Source organism: Rana temporaria, chromosome 3 (assembly GCF_905171775.1).
Source record: "Rana temporaria chromosome 3, aRanTem1.1, whole genome shotgun sequence".
NCBI lineage: Eukaryota > Metazoa > Chordata > Amphibia > Anura > Ranidae > Rana > Rana temporaria.
The window spans coordinates 267199097-267215603 of record NC_053491.1 but is presented as its reverse complement, the minus strand read 5'-3'; the positions used below and the strand labels follow the sequence as shown (position 1 = coordinate 267215603).

The 16507-nt window shown below is 45.3% G+C and overlaps 1 protein-coding gene across 6 annotated transcripts in view; it reads left to right on the top strand.

Moving 5' to 3' along the window:
- Positions 1–16507, top strand: part of ACSL6 (acyl-CoA synthetase long chain family member 6) — a 324620-nt gene that overhangs the window by 257807 nt on the left and 50306 nt on the right. For all 6 annotated transcript variants that reach the window (XM_040344653.1, XM_040344651.1, XM_040344650.1 and 3 more), the window contains exons 9-10: positions 7145–7196; positions 7532–7605. In XM_040344653.1, the coding sequence (XP_040200587.1) occupies positions 7145–7196; positions 7532–7605 (126 nt within the window). The remainder of the gene's footprint in view (positions 1–7144; positions 7197–7531; positions 7606–16507) is intronic.

The following is a 16507-nucleotide window of genomic DNA, read 5'->3' as shown; positions in this document are numbered from 1 at the left end:
CTTTGTTTTTTTCTCTCCTGTTTATGCATTAGACCATCTCTCTCATACCATGCATAGTTAGTTTAGCTGTTCCTTACTTACCTGCTACCTGCACACCTTGAGATCTATGTTTGCTCTCAAGCTTTATTTTTTTTTTTTCTGCAATTATTTGCTACATTTATTAAGTTACAGTTTACAGTTTTGTTCAATTTATGGCATGGTTGAGCAGATTTCATAGAGGGTAGATGTCTGAGCGCTGTTAATCGCCTGGTGTCTATCACAGGATCTAATTTTCTTTAGTCAACAAATGTACTGTATTTTTTACATAAAACTACCCAAATCTGTTATAAAATCAGCCTAATTTTTTCCTGGCCAGTTCACTGTCCGTGAGTTTTTAAAGAAGCCACACTGTGGTCAGTGGGATTAGGAAACGCCCTGGTGTCAGTAAGAGTACACAGTGCCCCCCTAATTGGTCTTAGTAGAATAATTAATGCCATATTGTTGGCATCAGTGGGAGCAATGGTGCTCCATTGTTGGTATCTATAGGAGGAATTGTGCCCCATTGTTATGGGAGGAATGGTGTCCCATCATTTATGTCTGTGGGAGGCATTGTCCTCCATCATTGGTGTCTGTGACAGGAATGGTACCCCCATCATTGGTGTCTGTGGGAGGAATGGTGACCCATCATTAGTGTCAGTGGGTGGCATAGATCCCCCCAAGGGCCAGTTAAAGGCAAGCAATTTGAACACCACTGCTCTAAACCAATTGGAGCTTTGTTTTACTGCATGGTACTGTCGGTCAATAGTTTGAACATGCTGACAGTTGGAGGATAATGACCTCATTAGTATGAAGCTTCTCCATTACCAATTGCAGGCAGGGGACAGGTTGGTGGCCAAAATGTATTGCATATTTATGATAAAGTGAGATCGCTCATCTGGCTATGCTGTCTTGCCTGTATTACAAAACTGTCTGAGCACAGTTTTAAATACATTGACAAGTATATCAGTTCATGTATGTATCTTAGTGTGTGTATTCTGAATCGGCTACAAAGGCTATGAATGTGGTTTTCAGTAGCACATGGAGCTCATTGCCCTGAAGAGATTATCCATCCCAAATCACCTTTCCAGATAGCTTACTCAGTCACAACTCACATGAAAGAAGATCTGGCAATGTTTATTCGTCGTATGATCCGTAGAATGCAAGTTACAACAGGTAAAAGAACGATTCTTCCATGCAGGTATAGAGAATAGACACAGGTCAGATGAATTACAGCATTAAAATGACTGATACAGCAAAGCGGGGGAGGAGACTGAGCAGCATGCAAACTAAGGAATGCCACAAGAGACAAACTAGATAGGCATTAAAGAGACAGTACATAATAAAAATAATATCATGTAACATGACACTCCCCGCCTGAAATCTTTAGATTTCAAAGTCTATTACATATATAAAGATAAGTCCAACTTGAACCTGTAGGGGAAGAAACGTTAAAGGTAAAACTGGTGTGTAAACCATAGATACGAGATACCCGCAAACACAAGAAGGTATGCAGTAAATGAACAATGAAACATGACGTCCAAAAACAGATGGCTTGAGTCCTGCAGTCTATCGTTTATAATCGTGGGACTTCAACAGTAGCACAGTCAATAGTGATAGTGATATTCTCCCCGCCATAGCAGGTATAGCCGGTACTCCTGCCTAAGTCACTCACTTGGGAGAAGAAGCACCAATTCCGTGATTGGTCGTGAGAAAGTCCGAGCAGAACCTCCTTTTAAAACAATGGGCAATGTGTATCAAATAAGCAACAGCCCTAACAGCTGATGACCAGATTGAGAAACGTTCAAAACGATGCGACTTTAGTTTTTGTTCTGAACTCGCAGAGGTACACAGTGTGGTGTACATAGACCTGATTTCTTTATCATCGTCAGGATGTACCAGTTCATAGGTAGTGTCCGTGGAAATTGAGTAGGAGTTTTCAGAAAGAAATCTTGGAGGCGACAGCCACAAGCAGTCAAGGAGAGCTACTGGAGATATAGCTCTTGTCCCACAATCGGCAGGATTAAGGTCAGTGGGAATATGGTGCCATTGCTTTGGCAAGGAGAACCTTCTGATACGTTCTACCCTATTGCTGACGTACACGTAAAATTGTTTAGTTTGGTTGTAAATGTAACCAAGCACTATCTTGCTGTCTGTGTAAAATGTGAAGGAATCAATGTTAATGTCCATTTCACTCTTTATGACTTCAGCTATTTCCACTGCTAGCACAGCTGCACAAAGTTCAAGTCTGGGTATGGTATGTGCGGGTTTTGGTGTTAGCTTTGTCTTGCCTAGAACAAAGTTGCAGTGTATGTCTCCATTAACTCCTGAGGTCTTCAAATAGGCCACTGCAGCTATAGCTTCAACTGATGCATCTGAGAAAATATGGATTTCCCTCTGGACAGCGGCTGAGATGGAGACTGGGGCATAGCAACGTGGAATTTGGAGCTGTTCTAATGTCTTCAGAGAACCTCTCCATTTCTCCCATCTTTGTTGTTTCTCAATAGGTAACGGAGTGTCCCAATCTATGTTATCAGTAGTAAGCTGTCTTAATAACATCTTACCTTGGATGGTGACTGGGGCTATAAATCCCAGTGGGTCGTAGATGCTGTTCACTACGGACAAGACTCCTCTCTTGGTGAAGGGTTTGTCACAGGTTGACACCTGGAAGGTGAATGTGTCTGCCTTGATGTTCCACAGCAGACCTAGACTTCTCTGTATAGGGGGTGTGTCTGACCCAAGGTCAAGGTCTTTCACACTGGCAGCATAGTCCTCAGGGTGAAATGCATTCATTAGCTCTTGGCTGTTAGATATAATTTTGTGAAGTCTCAAGTTTGCTACAGCTAGCATCTCCTTTGTTCTGGTAAGAAGATTAATTGCTTCTTTAGCAGTAGGAAAGGATTTGAGCCCGTCGTCTACGTAAAAGTTCCTTTCAACAAATTGACGAGCATCGGATCCATACTCAGCTTCTCCAAGCTGAGCTGTCTTTTTTAGTCCATAGATTGCTACAGCTGGGGAAGGGCTGTTCCCAAAGACATGCACCCTCATTCGGTAATCAATTACCTCTTTGTTGATGTCGTTGTCCTTGTGCCATAGAAACCTGAGGTAATTCCTGTTATCTTCCTTGACGATGAAGCAGTGGAACATTTGTTGAATGTCGGCCATCACCGCTACAGGTTCTTGACGAAAGCGAATTAGGACTCCAATGAGGTTGTTGTTCAAGTTGGGCCCTGTGAGGAGCATGTCGTTAAGTGAGAAGCCTTCATGTTGGGCACTGGAGTCAAAGACAACTCTGATTTGGTCTGGCTTTCGTGGGTGATACACACCGAAGGAAGGGAGGTACCAGCATTCTTCTCCTTCTTTCAATGGGGGTGCGGGTTCGGCATGACCCCTGTCAAAGATATTCTGTATGAAGTCCACAAAATGTCTTTCCATCTCTGGCTTCCTGCTTAAGGTACGCTTTAAGGAGGAGAATCTTTTGACTGCTTGATGTAGATTGTTTGGTAGCTTCTCTCTCGGGAGGCGAAAGGGTAGGGGTGCTACCCAGCTATTGGAATCTTCCTGAAAGAACTCATTGTCCATTACTTTAAGGAATTCTTTGTCTTCTGCTGAAGGAGCCAACTTGTCGTCTTCACTGCTTACATTGAAAACTGTAGAACCAAAGCTGTCATCGTAGGTGTGGGAAAGGTTTGTGTTGCAATGTCGCAACTTGCAGCTAGTTACCTTCTCCTTTACCCAGTAGTGATGTGGGCATGGCTCAAAGTGAGTATTACGACCATTTGGCAATACATTTGTCTTGAATGAAGAAATGTTAGTAGGCCTTTTCATTTTGCCTATACAGACGTTGCCTATGATGACCCAGCCTAAGTCCAGGTACTGGGCGAATGGGGCCTCTGGAGGTCCACTGACCTGCCTGTGTACCTTGTGGATCCTTAGAATATCTCTTCCCAGCAGAATAAGGATTTTAGCGTCTTTGTCAAGTGGTGGGATTTCACTGGCTATTGACCTTAGATGAGGGTGGTAGAAGGCAACTTCTGGTGTAGGTATTTCTTCTTTGTTGGCTGGTATCTGGTTACACTCTACAAGTGTAGGTAAGGGTAATTGTAGGTTATTTTCTAGGGAGGACACAATAAATCCATGAGCCCTTCTTCCAAAAACCTGGAACCTGGAAGGTGTGCCTAAGGTGTAAGGGTGAACCTCTCCTTTTGTGCAAAATAGATCGAACAGTTCGGATCGTGCAAGCGATCGATTGCTTTGATCGTCTAAGATAGCATACACCCTTAAAGTCTTTTCTGGCTGATCCTTGTGATGAATGTTCACTAGGCATATTTTAGCGCAAGATTTGTCACAGTGGTCTTCCCCACAGACTTCAGTGCACGAAGAAAATACCATGGTGGAATTAGGTATGTGATCTGTACTCTTCCCGCTGTGGTTCTGCCCAGGAGGAAGGTCTGCATGTTGTGAAGGATTGGACTCAAGGGGATGGAGTGCTTGCACATGGTCCTCGGAACCGCACTCTATGCACTTGATAGGAGTTTTACATTCCTTGGCAAAGTGATCGGTGGAAGCACAGCATCTATAACATACCCCAAAAGTCTTTAGGAGTTCCTTTCGTTCTTGTAGGGGCTTCTTTCTGAAACCGTTACATTTTTTGGTGTCAGCAATGTTCCTGACGAAATTGCAGAAGTAGGAGAACGGGGGAAAGGAAACCTTGTTTTCCCGTTTGTATGATGACCCAACTTGGATCCACTTTTCTTGTAGGCCATGCGGAAGCTTGCAAACGATAGGGTTAACTCCTCGAGCAGTGTCCAGGTAACTGAGGCCAGGTAGCTTAGGGGGTCAGTTTTGGCAAGCTGGACTTCGAGAAGAAGGTCGCTGAGTCTCTGGAACTCTATATTGTCCTTACCAGATATCCTTGGGAAATTTTCCAATCGTTTGAGCAATGCATTCTCTATGGCTTCAGGACTACCGTAAGTCTGTTCTAGACGCTCCCATGCTGCGGTGAGACCTGCAGTTGGATTGTCGATGTAAACTGACCTGAGGCTCTTGACACGTTCTGTTGACTGTGGGCCAAGCAACCCGATCAGCAGATCCAGCTCACGATCGGCAGTAAAACCGATACCGCCTAATGTAGTTTTGAAAGCGGCTTTCCAGCTTCTATAATTTTCAGGATGGTCGTCGAAGTTTACTAGGCCTGACTTGGCGAGCTCATGTCGAAGTAAGTACTTTACTACCTCTGTTGTATTGGTTGCCTCTGACTTTACATAGGAGGTTGCTGGTTGATTGTTGTGGATTGCATTGTTTATGGTATCGTTGCAAAGAGACGTGGGAAGATATGGTGCAGCAAGGGCATTCAGCTGAATTGTTGGGTGAAGGTCTGGAACAGTACTGTTAGCAGGAGGCTGGCGACTTGCTTGCGGATTAGTGTGCCGTTTTGTGACATATGCGGGATCAGCATGACAGTCGGGAGCTGCACTGGGGTGGGTTTGCATGTAGGAAGTGGCTGGAACGGCTTTTACCTGATGATGTGGTGAAGTACTTGCGTTGCCGTGAAACGTGGAGGTAATTGAGTGTTCACGGCTGTGGTTTAGAACATAGTTCTTAGTGCATTCAAAAGGATCTTCTACATCTGCCTTGACGCTGACCCTTTCGCTAGCGTTTTCATCTGCACCGATAGCTTGTTCCAAAACCTTTAGTTTTGCTGCAGCTGCCTCGTAGTTGCTCTGTTCCTTTAAAGCTTCAATTGCTGCCCTTTGACGTGCCGTTTGAGCTTCTATTGCTGCCTTTTGATGTGCTGCCTCAGTTTCCATTACTGCCTTTTGATGCGCTGCCTCGGCTTCCATTACTGCAACCTCGGCCTCCATGTCTGCTCTCTTTTTTGCATATGCGGCCCGTACTTTGATAGCCTCTGTTTCGGCGCGGGCATTTATTAGCTGTTCACTAAGCGTTGAGTGCCTTGAACTTCGGGATCTAGAGGAACCTTTAGAACGTCTGGTGGATACAGATTTGTGAGATACAGTGCCCCGTGGCAGCATTAATTTTGCTTCTGCCTTTGCTTTAGTTCGCTGGATAAAGCTTTCTCTTTCCTCATTAAGAAGCTGGGCATTGTTAAGTTGCTCTAAGGACTCCTCAGTGTTGATGCTTTGCAGAATAGTTTTATATTTCTTGCTTGTAGTCTGGTACAGTTCATATGAAGCAGAGAGATGCTTTATGGCGCCCTCTAGTTGCAGTACCTCATGGCTGGGACATGAAATCACATCAATGTGGGTGAGGATTTTATCCCAAATCTGCTTCAAACTGGTTGCTAGTTCAGTTCTCATGGATTCATAGTTCTCTTTAACCTTCCAAGTGGGTTTGACAGAGCGTTTGGTCAATGCAGTGGACTCTGGGTCCTCATCCTGGCTTTCTCTGTGTGAAGCATGCTGTGGTGTTTCATCACACACTGAGCCCTTTCCACTCATGATGGCCTGCAGTACACAGGCTTGACTGTAGCAGTGAAGAGTGTCTGTATACTGTGAGGAGCTGTAACAAGCTGTGCTGGGGTTGTATGCAGAATTCTCATGCAATACACACAGTTACACTTCACTATGATCTGTCCTGTGACACGGTTATCTCTGTGCAGGCTGCTGGATACGTTCTTTTACTATTCTGAATCGGCTACAAAGGCTATGAATGTGGTTTTCAGTAGCACATGGAGCTCATTGCCCTGAAGAGATTATCCATCCCAAATCACCTTTCCAGATAGCTTACTCAGTCACAACTCACATGAAAGAAGATCTGGCGATGTTTATTCGTCGTATGATCCGTAGAATGCAAGTTACAACAGGTAAAAGAACGATTCTTCCATGCAGGTATAGAGAATAGACACAGGTCAGATGAATTACAGCATTAAAATGACTGATACAGCAAAGAGGGGGAGGAGACTGAGCAGCATGCAAACTAAGGAATGCCACAAGAGACAAACTAGATAGGCATTAAAGAGACAGTACATAATAAAAATAATATCATGTAACATGACTGTGTGTGTGTGTGTGTGTGTGTGTGTATATAGTAGTGTTAAGCTTTTGCATCTTCTGGCTATATCTTGAGCTGTTTTAATGATGATCTTTATTGTAATCCTTATTTACAGCCTCCGAAACCTGAAGATTTGTCTATTGTATGTTTTACCAGTGGTACTACAGGTAAGTGGCTACCAGTCCATGCACCGTTTTGACACAGAACTTGCCTTTTTTGTTTGATGCAATTATGGTTTTTGTTTTAACACCATTCAAATATCTTCACTAATACTATAAATATTAACAAACAAGGTTTTTTCCCCCAAATGAAAGGTTATCCTGTGGTTTGGGTATGCCTTGTACTGTAACTATATTTTCCCAGAGTGGGAGCAATGAAAATACAAATGGCCTTCAACAGCACGAAGGACAATGTATTTGTTAGAGAATCATAGGCAAATATATTTGAGATGCAAATTCTTTAACTGCTTTTATCAGAGAAATGTTCTTTCTTCTGTTTGTAGGCAATCCTAAAGGCGCTATGCTGACTCACGGCAATGTGGTGGCAGACTTTTCAGGATTCCTAAAAGTTACAGAGGTGAATACTTCATTGTGTGACTTAGCACAAAACTTAATTGCTGGTGTGCTCATTTAAAACATGCTAAAGGCATTTGATCATCAATGATCAGAGGTTTTACCTTTGTGTTATGTGGGACTCATGTTGTACACATGATCTACATATTTGCAAAATACTACTACTCTAAAGAACTGTTGATTTACTAGTAAAACTTGTATGTTTTTTCTTTATCGTACATCACGGGACACAGAGCGGCATTCATTACTATATGGGTTATATGGAGTACCTTCAGGTGTAGACACTGGCAATCTTCAAACAGGAAATGCCCCTCCCTATATAACCCCCTCCCATAGGAGGAGTACCTCAGTTTTTACGCCAGTGTCTTAGGTGTTGGTCATGGTTTAGCTTGCCTCCACATCCTTGGGATTAAGGTGGGCTAACCGGTTCTGTCCAAAGGCCTCAGTGCTAAAGTGGTCAGTAACCGGACCCCAAACCATTGGGGTATAGCCCATAATGCTTTCTGTCACAGAGAGCTGGACCCTGGGCCCAGAACCTAGAAACCTTTGGGGGCCTAATGTTTCTGTTGCCAGGGTGCTATATGGGCCCAGGACAGTGGATCCTTCATAGGAACCCAGGGCCTGAAGGTCTAGACAGCCCCACGGAGATGGGGGAAGATTGGACCTCTTGCTGTGCAAAGTCCTGCGGCATGGAGCAGGTAAGTGAAAGGGAAAACTTGCGGAACTTGGTTCGCAGCAGGTTTTGTCTGGGGGAAGGTCACAGCGGGACATGCCTATGGTTTATGCGCTGCATCTGGCAAGGTGAGTCACATATCTTAAAGATAGGATGACTATATATATGTGTATAATCCCCATAATTGTGACCTCCCTGGTAGTATTGCAACTGGTGCTAGTAGCATTGAAAAGGGCCTGTGTGTATAGTGACAATTCTCTTAAGAGAAGCCCCTGGGAATCTATTGAGGTTTCTTATGTAAAGGGAGTGAATGCTCTTACCTGCAAGCCTGCTCAGAGAGGTCCAGGCGGTTGCTGCAGACAGATCAGTGCCGCTCTATGGATCCTGGCCTGTACGGCAGGATCAGCCTCTGACCTCCTCGTGTGGGCCCCCCCCCCCCCCCCCGCGGCGGGCGCGCGCGCGCGTCCCCGTGATATGGGCGCAATTTCGCGCCATTTTTCTGAAGGGGAAGGGCGGGCCCGTAGGTAAAAGGAAGGGGCGGCCCTTCCAAAAGAGTTCCCAGCTCAGTGATGTGTTGGAACTGAGAGAGGAGGACAGAGCGGCAGAGTGGGGCGCCGAGGACACACAGTGGCCAAAGAAAAGTATTACAGTCTGCAAACAGACTGTCTTTCACCCTAAAGATAGGGTTTCTTTTTTCTTTTTTCTTTTCAGCAGTTTTTATTGGCAAATACTACTAAAGGGGGACAGAATGGTTTTTCTTTCTTTGGTTTAAAAAAAAAAAAAAAAAAAAAGCCAAGATTAATAAGGAAAGGCATTTTTTCCCCAGAAAGGGTTTGTGGGCAACAACTATTTATTTTCCCAAAACACCATTAAGTAGCGGGCGTACCTCGGTATTGTACCATGGCATCTGGTTCGGAGGGTACAAAAGGTGGGGATTCCCCCAGAGGGTCCGGGGTCTCGGACAAAGTCTTACCGCTACTTTCCCCAGAAGGAGCCTTGGTGAGACCATCGGGATCTGAGGCTGGAGCTGGCACGGGTCAGTCCAACCCTAGGATGGTCACGGACGAGGTACTGTCCACCTCTCTAAAAGAGATGGAAAAAAGAATGGAAAAAATGATAGCCAAGGCTATGCGGGGCAGAAAACGGAATAGATCTCCGTCGCCCGAGCGTGAACCCTCAGACGAGGAGGTCCCTTCCGCAGAGGAATGGGAAGACCTCTTGGACAAGGACCAAGTAGGTTCAGGGATCGAGGATCCGGGTACGGAGGAGTCTGGCGCAGCCTCCCAAGGGGAGAGCTGGTGGGTTCAAGTTTTAACAGACTTGGTCCATAGGACGTTTAACTTGCCAGTACCAGATCTCCAAGTATCAACGGTCTCAGCTTTAGGCTCACTAAGAGCGCCTCAAACCAATGCGGTTTTTCCGATCCATCCTCTACTAGAGGAAGTTATGTTCCAAGATTGGGCCAAGCCAGATAGAATCTTTGTACCACCAAAGAGATTCTCTGCCTTATATCCTATGGAAGAGAAATTTTCCAAGAGATGGGCAGCCCCGGCTGTAGACGCAGCCATCTCATGTGTTAACAAGTCTTTAACATGCCCTGTAGAAAACATACAGGTGTTCAAGGATCCGGTTGATAAACGCTTGGAAACGCTACTGAAGACCTCCTTCACTACTGCAAGGGCAGTAGTGCAGCCAGCTGTGGCTGCAATTGGGGTTGCGCAAGCATTATCGGATCAAGCTAAGCAGATGCTTAAACTTATTCCTGCCCAGCAGGCAGAAGAATTTTCGGACGTCCCTAGGGCCATACGATTTACGGTAGATGCGATTAAGGATTCGATCCAGCAAGCGTCACGCCTATCATTATCCCTTATCCATATGAGAAGACTCTTATGGTTAAAGAGCTGGGAGGCAGAGCCCCCATGCAAGAAGCTCCTGGTAGGGTTTCCCTTCCATGGAGGACGACTCTTCGGAGAAGACCTGGACAAATACATCCAGACCATTTCAAGCGGAAAAAGTACTCTTTTGCCCACCAAGAGGAAGTTTCGGGGGCCTGCGTTTAAACGACAGTACTCCCCTGGGCAGGGGCCCTCCAATACCAAACAGTATCGACGGCCTCCTGCGAAAGCAAATTTTAACAAGTCGCAGGGACAGGCCGGCGCAGGCAAGAAGCAGTGGTTTCGCAAGCCAGCAAAGCCAGCCCCCAAGCCGGCCTTATGAAGGGGCGCCCCCACCCTCGAAGGTGGGGGGAAGACTGCGTCTCTTTACAGAGGTTTGGGAGACCAGCATTCCCGACAAATGGGTACGGTCCTCCGTGGCTACAGGCTACAAACTAGACTTCCTAAAGTTTCCTCCTCCTCATTTTCAGGAGTCAAGAGTACCAAACGATCCCAAGAAGGGAGCCGCATTAATAGCGGCATTGAATCATCTACTCTCTCAGGAGGTAATAGTAGAGGTACCAGTCCAAGAACAGGGGCTAGGTTTCTACTCCAACCTATTCATTATCCCAAAGCCCAACGGCGATGTCAGGCCAATTTTGGACTTAAAAATGGTAAATGCATACCTAAAGGTCCGCTCATTTCGGATGGAATCCGTGCGGTCAGCAGTTGCCGCACTTCAGAAGGACGATTTTATGGCATCCATAGACATAAAGGATGCTTACCTTCATGTTCCAGTTTACCAGCCACATCAAAGATTTCTACGCTTCTCGGTGGCTCTACGTCATTTCCAATTCATGGCGCTTCCCTTCGGGTTAGCTACGGCCCCCCGGGTATTCACGAAGGTCCTAGCTCCAATCCTAGCCAATCTAAGGATTCAAGGGGTCACAATCCTAGCATACCTGGACGACCTCCTAGTCATAGATCACTCGTCTCCTGGCTTGAAACAAGCAGTGGCCCTCACAGTCCAGTACCTCGAGAGGTTCGGCTGGGTCCTAAATCAAGAAAAATCAGTATTCCAGCCCACAAGGCAGTTGGAATATCTCGGCATGAGATTAGACACAGAACAACAGAGGGTGTTTCTGCCTCTGATAAAAGTCAAAGCCATCAAGGAATTAATTCTACTGGTTCTAAGCAAGAAGGAACCAACTGTTCGCCTATGTATGAGGTTACTAGGCAAAATGGTGGCCACATTCGAGGCGGTACCGTACGCCCAGAGCCACACTCGCATCCTCCAGGCAGCCATTCTGTCAGCCTGGAGCAGGAGGCCACAGGCCTTAGATATCCCTTTGCCGCTCCCATCAAGAGTCCGACAAAGTCTGTGTTGGTGGTTAGACCCTCAGAATCTACTGAAGGGGAAGTCTTTCAGCCCAGTGGCTTGGAAGATAGTAACCACAGACGCCAGCCTAACAGGCTGGGGAGCAATTTTGGATGGTTGCACTCGCCAAGGAACTTGGGCAAAGCCAGAGAAGCAATTGCCCATCAACATCTTGGAGCTCAGAGCAGCTCGACTAGCCCTCAGGGCTTGGACGTCCAAGTTGCAGGGGTTCCCGGTGAGAATTCAATCGGACAATGCCACAGCAGTGGCATACATAAATCACCAAGGGGGAACCAAGAGTCAAGCCGCTCAGAGAGAGGTGAGCTTGATTCTCCTATGGGCAGAAGCTCATGTGCCCTGCATATCGGCGATATTTATTCCAGGAGTGGACAACCTTCAGGCGGACTTTTTAAGTCGCCAGACTCTGTTGCCGGGGGAATGGTCTCTACATCCACAGGTCTTTCAGACACTCTGCCAGAGATGGGGAGTGCCGGACGTGGACGTCATGGCATCAAGACTCAACAAGAAACTAGACAGGTTCATATCCCGCTCAAGGGATCCGATGGCCTGCGGAACCGATGCGCTGGTTTGCCCTTGGCATCAGTTCAGACTACTTTATGCATTTCCCCCGCTCCAGTTACTACCCCGCCTGCTGCGCAGGATCAGGGTGGAGCACATACCAGTCATCCTGGTAGCTCCAGCATGGCCCAGAAGGGCATGGTATTCACTAATCCTAAAGATGGTAGTGGGAGACCCTTGGACTCTTCCTCTACGGCCAGACCTGCTATCGCAAGGTCCGATCCTCCACCCTGCCTTACGGCATCTAAATTTGACGGCCTGGAAGCTGAATCCCTGATTCTCAGGGGTAGAGGTCTGTCTCAGAAAGTAATCTCTACCCTAATCAGAGCCAGGAAACCGGTCTCTAGGGTGATTTATTACAGGGTCTGGAAGGCCTATGTAGGCTGGTGTGAGTCCAAGCGATGGCTTTCTCGCAAATTCACCATTGATAGAGTTTTAAGTTTTCTCCAGCTAGGAGTGGATAAAGGATTGGCATTAAGCACAATCAAAGGACAGATTTCTGCTCTGTCAGTGTGGTTTCAGCGGCCGCTGGCCACCCACTCGCTGGTTAAGACCTTCCTTCAAGGGGTCTTACGTATTAAACCTCCAGTTAAATCCCCGCTTTGCCCGTGGGATTTAAACCTTGTTCTGTCAAGTTTACAGAAACAACCGTTTGAGCCGTTGGCTGAAATTCCTTTGGTTTTACTGACAAGGAAGTTAGTATTTTTGGTCGCCATAGTTTCCGCAAGAAGAGTATCGGAACTGGCGGCCTTATCCTGTAAGGAACCATATCTTATTTTTCATAAGGACAGGGTCGTTCTCCGCCCTCATCCTTCCTTCCTACCGAAGGTTGTATCCAGTTTTCATTTGAACCAGGATTTGGTATTACCATCCTTCTTCCCTAAACCTACTTCCAGAAAGGAAGGGTTGCTGCATACCTTGGATATCGTCAGGGCCATGAAGGCCTATCTTAAAGCTACAGAGAAAATCCGAAAAACAGATGTGCTGTTTATTCTACCAGATGGGCCCAAGAAGGGGCAGGCAGCTGCAAAGTCCACCATTTCTAGGTGGATTAAACAATTAATCACTCAGGCCTACGGCTTGAAAGGGTTGCCTCCTCCAGTATCATTAAAGGCTCATTCTACTAGGGCCATGGGCGCCTCCTGGGCAGCACACCACCAGATCTCTATGGCTCAAGTTTGCAAGGCGGCAACCTGGTCTTCTGTCCACACGTTTACAAAATTCTACCAGTTGGACGTGAGAAGGAATACTGATACTGCCTTCGGGCAGGCAGTGCTGCAGGCTGCAGTTTGAGACCCTCGGATTCCGGGGGCTCCTCTTTTTTGAGTTAAATTTAAAAAATTTAAGATTATTTTTCTCAACTAAGTTGGATTTATTATGATTTGAGTATTTCTCTAAATTAAATCCTTTGTCTTGGAGATGTTCTCCCTCCCCTCATTGTGAGCATTGCTTTGGGACAGCCCATATAGTAATGAATGCCGCTCTGTGTCCCGTGATGTACGATAAAGAAAAAGGGATTTTTAATACAGCTTACCTGTAAAATCCTTTTCTTGGAGTACATCACGGGACACAGAGCTCCCACCCCTCTTTTTTGGGGACCATTTTGGGAGGCATACTGCTTGCTACAAAACTGAGGTACTCCTCCTATGGGAGGGGGTTATATAGGGAGGGGCATTTCCTGTTTGAAGATTGCCAGTGTCTACACCTGAAGGTACTCCATATAACCCATATAGTAATGAATGCCGCTCTGTGTCCCGTGATGTACTCCAAGAAAAGGATTTTACAGGTAAGCTGTATTAAAAATCCCTTTTTTTGTTTTTTTTTTACTTAAAGTGGATGTAAACCCACTCTTATCTTTTCTAAACTACTGCCATAGTGCTGATCTATACGGATATACATGCCTCCTGCATGTTTGCTTACCTGTCAAATGTCTCCCCTCTGTCTGTTATAAGAACTGAAAAACTGCAGATTCTGTGGGTGGGTCTGTTGTCTGGAGCTCGGTGGGTGGAGTTGTGATGTCAGACTCCCCGCCCACCTCTACACTCTTGTCAACATGCATTTTTTCGTATGTCAGCACTTAAGCCCCGGACCAAAATGCTGCCTAAAGACCCAAGGGTTTTTTACAGTTCGGGACTGCGTCGCTTTAACAGACAATTGCGCGGTCGTGCGACGTGGCTCCCAAACAAAATTGGCATCTTTTTTTCCCCACAAATAGAGCTTTCTTTTGGTGGTATTTGATCACCTCTGCGGTTTTTATTTGTTGCGCTATAAACAAAAATAGAGCGACAATTTTGAAAAAAATTCAATATTTTTTACTTTTTGCTATAATAAATATCCTCCAAAAACATATATAACATTTTTTTTTCCTCAGTTTAGGCCGATACGTATTCTTCTACCTATTTTTGGTAAAAAAAATCGCAATAAGCGTTTATCGGTTGGTTTGCGCAAAATTTATAGTGTTTACAAAATAGGGGATAGTTTTTTTGCATTTTTTTTTTTTTTTTTTTACTACTTATGGCGGCGATCAGCGATTTTTTTTCGTGACTGCAACATTATGGCGGACACTTCGGACAATTTTGACACATTTTTGGGACAATTGTCATTTTCACAGCAAAAAATGCATTTAAATTGCATTGTTTATTGTGAAAATGACAGTTGCAGTTTGGGAGTTAAACACAGGGGGCGCTGTAACATTTAGGGATCACTGTGTGTGTTTACTAGTGTAGGGGGGTGTGGCTGTAGGAATGACGTCATTGATCGTGTCTTCCCTATAAATAGGATGACGCGATCGATGCGCCGACACAGTGAAGCACGGAGAAGCCGTGTTTACACACGGCTCTCCCCGTTCTTCAGCTCCGGGGAGCGATCGCGACAGAGCGGCTATAAACGAATAGCCGCGCCGTCGTCGCGGATCGCTCCTGAAGCCACGGGGACCACCGCATGTAACGGGGGGGGGGGGGTCCCGATCGGACCCCTGACCCACGTCAAGCAGGGCACGTATATATACGTTGATGTGCCTGCCTTTGCCATTCTGCTGACGTATATGTAAATGAGGCGGTCCTTAAGTGGTTAAGAAAAAAAATTGCAAATAAAGAAAAAGTAAAATAGCGCAGCTAATCATTTTGCAATTGAATGTTATTAAAATTGACCTTTCATTTTTCAGTCTGCAGCCAATGTAATTTTCTGAGAATACATTGCAATATGACTACTTGGAGTTTTCTGTACACAGTGTGTACTGACCACTCCCCAGAAACATTTCCTGCTTGTGTGATTGGCTCACCAATTTTCCCAGACGTCTGCCTAAGATACAAGTCCGATTTCAGACATCCCTTGCAACAAATATATAATTTTTTGAGAGATGCTTTCAATAGGAACACGTCTAAGGGGATGCAGGCCCCGAAGATTTCCTCATTAGTGCCCTGTAGCTCCACCCCTGACAGTTAATTACAAAACCACCCCTATTAGACCCACTCAGTACAGAGGCACAGACAAACCCACATGGATTTCTTCAGAATAACAAATGGTAGCAATCTGCAACAAAGTTTTTTATAATCCTTGCAACATACATAGATCACCCGGAGGGGAATGTTTTTTTTTTTCTCAAAAGTGGAGTTTCGCTTTAAATACAAGAGATATTATAATATATATATATATTAGGTACTTTTATAACTTCCTTTTTGTATGTGCATACAGTAAATTCATTTACAAGGCATAGCCCAGGGGAAAAACACAGGTTCATTTAACTTGTATTGTGTTTGGATCTTTTTTTAAACTGGAACCGGCACAACTTTAAAAGAGCTACAAATAAGTGATAACAATTTGGATGGAAATGATCACAATTATTTATAAAACAATTAGGAACTGATGTATGTGTAGTACTTGTGGTGAATTGTTTGGTTCATATAATTGATGCAGTACAGATGAGTGGTACATTTTCTGTAGGACCAGTCACCATCTCAGGCCCCGTACACACGTCCGAGAAACTCGACGAGCAAAACACATAGTTTTGCTCGTCGAGTTCCTTGTGAAGCCGCCGAGGATCTCGGCGAGCCAAGTTTCCTCATTGACTAACGAGGAAATAGAGAACATGTTCTTGATTTGGCTCGACGAGTTCCTCAACGGTTTCCTCTGCCAAAAGTGTGCACACGACCGGGTTTCTTGGCAGAATACGGCTCAGATCGAGTTTCTGGCTGAATTCTGCCGAGAAACTCGGTCGTGTGTACGGGGCCTCATAGTACAAATGGATGGATGTCTCCTTTTTCTTAGTCATGGTCGTTTTAAGCTAGAGCTCCATAGCATGTGTTTACTGTACATGTATATAGTTTAGCACTGCCCATTATAACATCTAAAGCTCAACTCTAGCCAAGCAGTTTTTTTTTCTTGTTTGTTTTATCTCAGTATC